The sequence below is a fragment of the Coregonus clupeaformis genome, unplaced genomic scaffold (genome assembly GCF_020615455.1).
Source record: "Coregonus clupeaformis isolate EN_2021a unplaced genomic scaffold, ASM2061545v1 scaf2421, whole genome shotgun sequence".
In the NCBI taxonomy this organism is placed as follows: Eukaryota; Metazoa; Chordata; class Actinopteri; order Salmoniformes; family Salmonidae; genus Coregonus; species Coregonus clupeaformis.
The window spans coordinates 12,501-15,000 of record NW_025535875.1 but is presented as its reverse complement, the minus strand read 5'-3'; the positions used below and the strand labels follow the sequence as shown (position 1 = coordinate 15,000).

General features: G+C 45.7%; 1 protein-coding gene across 1 annotated transcript in view; it reads left to right on the top strand.

Moving 5' to 3' along the window:
• Positions 1-2,500, top strand: part of LOC121565226 (LIM and calponin homology domains-containing protein 1-like) — a gene marked incomplete at its 3' end in the record, with an annotated part of 43,912 nt that overhangs the window by 33,363 nt on the left and 8,049 nt on the right. The window contains exon 6 of the mRNA XM_045219509.1: positions 1,879-1,909. Within this exon, the coding sequence (XP_045075444.1) occupies positions 1,879-1,909 (31 nt within the window). The remainder of the gene's footprint in view (positions 1-1,878; positions 1,910-2,500) is intronic.

Here is a 2,500-nt window from a genome sequence, read left to right as displayed (position 1 = left end):
ATCAAGGCCTGAACTATCCTCCAGAAACCCTTCCTCTCCCTATCAAGGCCTGAACTATCCTCCAGAAACCCTTCCTCTTCCTATCAAGGCCTGAACTATCCTCCAGAAACCCTTCCTCTCCCTATCAAGGCCTGAACTATCCTCCAGAAACCCCTTCCTCTCCCTATCAAGGCCTGAACTATCCTCCAGAAACCCTTCCTCTCCCTATCAAGGCCTGAACTATCCTCCAGAAACCCTTCCTCTCCCTATCAAGGCCTGAACTGTCCTCCAGAAACCCTTCCTCTCCCTATCAAGGCCTGAACTATCCTCCAGAAACCCTTCCTCTTCCTATCAAGGCCTGAACTATCCTCCAGAAACCCTTCCTCTTCCTATCAAGGCCTGAACTATCCTCCAGAAACCCTTCCTCTCCCTATCAAGGCCTGAACTATCCTCCAGAAACCCTTCCTCTCCCTATCAAGGCCTGAACTATCCTCCAGAAACCCTTCCTCTTCCTATCAAGGCCTGAACTATCCTCCAGAAACCCTTCCTCTCCCTATCAAGGCCTGAACTATCCTCCAGAAACCCTTCCTCTCCCTATCAAGGCCTGAACTATCCTCCAGAAACCCTTCCTCTCCCTATCAAGGCCTGAACTATCCTCCAGAAACCCTTCCTCTCCCTATCAAGGCCTGAACTATCCTCCAGAAACCCTTCCTCTCCCTATCAAGGCCTAAACTATCCTCCAGAAATCCTTCCTCTTCCTATCAAGACCTGATCTATCCTCCAGAAATCCCTCAGAAAGCCTTCCTCTTCCTATCAAGGCCTGATCTATCCTCCAGAAATCCCTCAGAAAGCCTTCCTCTTCCTATCAAGGCCTGATCTATCCTCCAGAAATCCCTCAGAAAGCCTTCCTCTTCCTATCAAGACCTGATCTATCCTCCAGAAATCCCTCAGAAAGCCTTCCTCTTCCTATCAATGCCTGATCTATCCTCCAGAAACCCTTCCTCTCCCTATCAAGACCTGATCTATCCTCCAGAAATCCCTCAGAAAGCCTTCCTCTTCCTATCAATGCCTGATCTATCCTCCAGAAACCCTTCCTCTCCCTATCAAGACCTGATCTATCCTCCAGAAATCCCTCAGAAAGCCTTCCTCTTCCTATCAATGCCTGATCTATCCTCCAGAAACCCTTCCTCTCCCTATCAAGACCTGATCTATCCTCCAGAAATCCCTCAGAAAGCCTTCCTCTTCCTCCCTCTGTTGGTTTCGTGTTTGTTTATCTATGTCCTAATTCTTGTTGTTGTCCCTGTTGGGTTTATAGTCTTCCTGTCCCATTCCTTCCATCTGTTGCCTGATGATTCAGCACATCGTGAGTCTTGCAAGAAAGTCTCTCCAAACTATTTCCACAAAAGAAAAGTATCTTCCAATTCCTCTAGATGGGCGGAACATAACTAAACATAACTAAACTGTTCACATATAAAAACATTTAAGTGCTGCTGCTCATGGAATTGGTTGCTAGGAGATTACCATGAAATTGGTTGCTAGGTGATGCACCCCCATATCCTGCAACTCAGACTCCGCCGAAGTACAGGCACCCAGGGGAGGACAGTTAACGTCAGTCCCACCAAGCCTTCTAAGGAAGGCTACACGTCTCTCTGGTTCGATGACTGTGGGCAAGGTTGTGAACTCCAACCTGGCTTAACAGCCTTCGTCAACTCGTTTGTGCGTCTTCGTCATCTTACTTACAACCAGTTAGCGAAGCTAAACAGGGCGAATGAATCCGCTTCCGGTGAGGCACAGTGTTCATTGGCCCTCAGTAGAGGGCGCCAGCGCCCAAACTCCCCATACATTTTTTGTACCGAGTTGACCGACTGAAAGTGAACTCTCCTCTCCTCTTCTCTTCAGGGACTCAGACTGCAATAGAAAACTGAAGAATGTAAGTATCTCAATTAAATTAAATTCAATTTAAGGGGTTTTATTGGCATGGGGAAACATATGTTTACATTGCCAAAGCAAGAGTAAACATCTAAAAGTGAAATAGATAATAAACAAAAGTGAAATGAACAGTAAACATTACACTAACTAAAGTTTCAAACTAAAAGACATTTCAAATGCCATATTATGTGCAAATAGTTAAGGCACAAAAGGTAAGATAAATATACATAAATATGGGTTGTATTTACAATGGTGTTTGTTCTTCACTGGTTGCCCTTTTCTTGTGGCAACAGGTCACAAATCTTGCTGCTGTGATGGCACACTGTGGTATTTCACCCAATAGATATGGGAGTTTATCCAAATTGGATTTGTTTTCTAATTCTTTGTGGGTCTGTGTAATCTGAGGGAAATATGTGTCTCTAATATGGTCATACATTTGGCAGGAGGTTAGGAAGTGCAGCTCAGTTTGCACCTCATTTTGTGGGCAGTGTGCACATAGCCTGTCTTCTCTTGAGAGCCTGAGGTCTGCCTCTCTCTCTCTCTTTCTCTCTCCCTCTCTCTCTCTCTCTCTCTCTCTCTCTCTCTCTCTCTC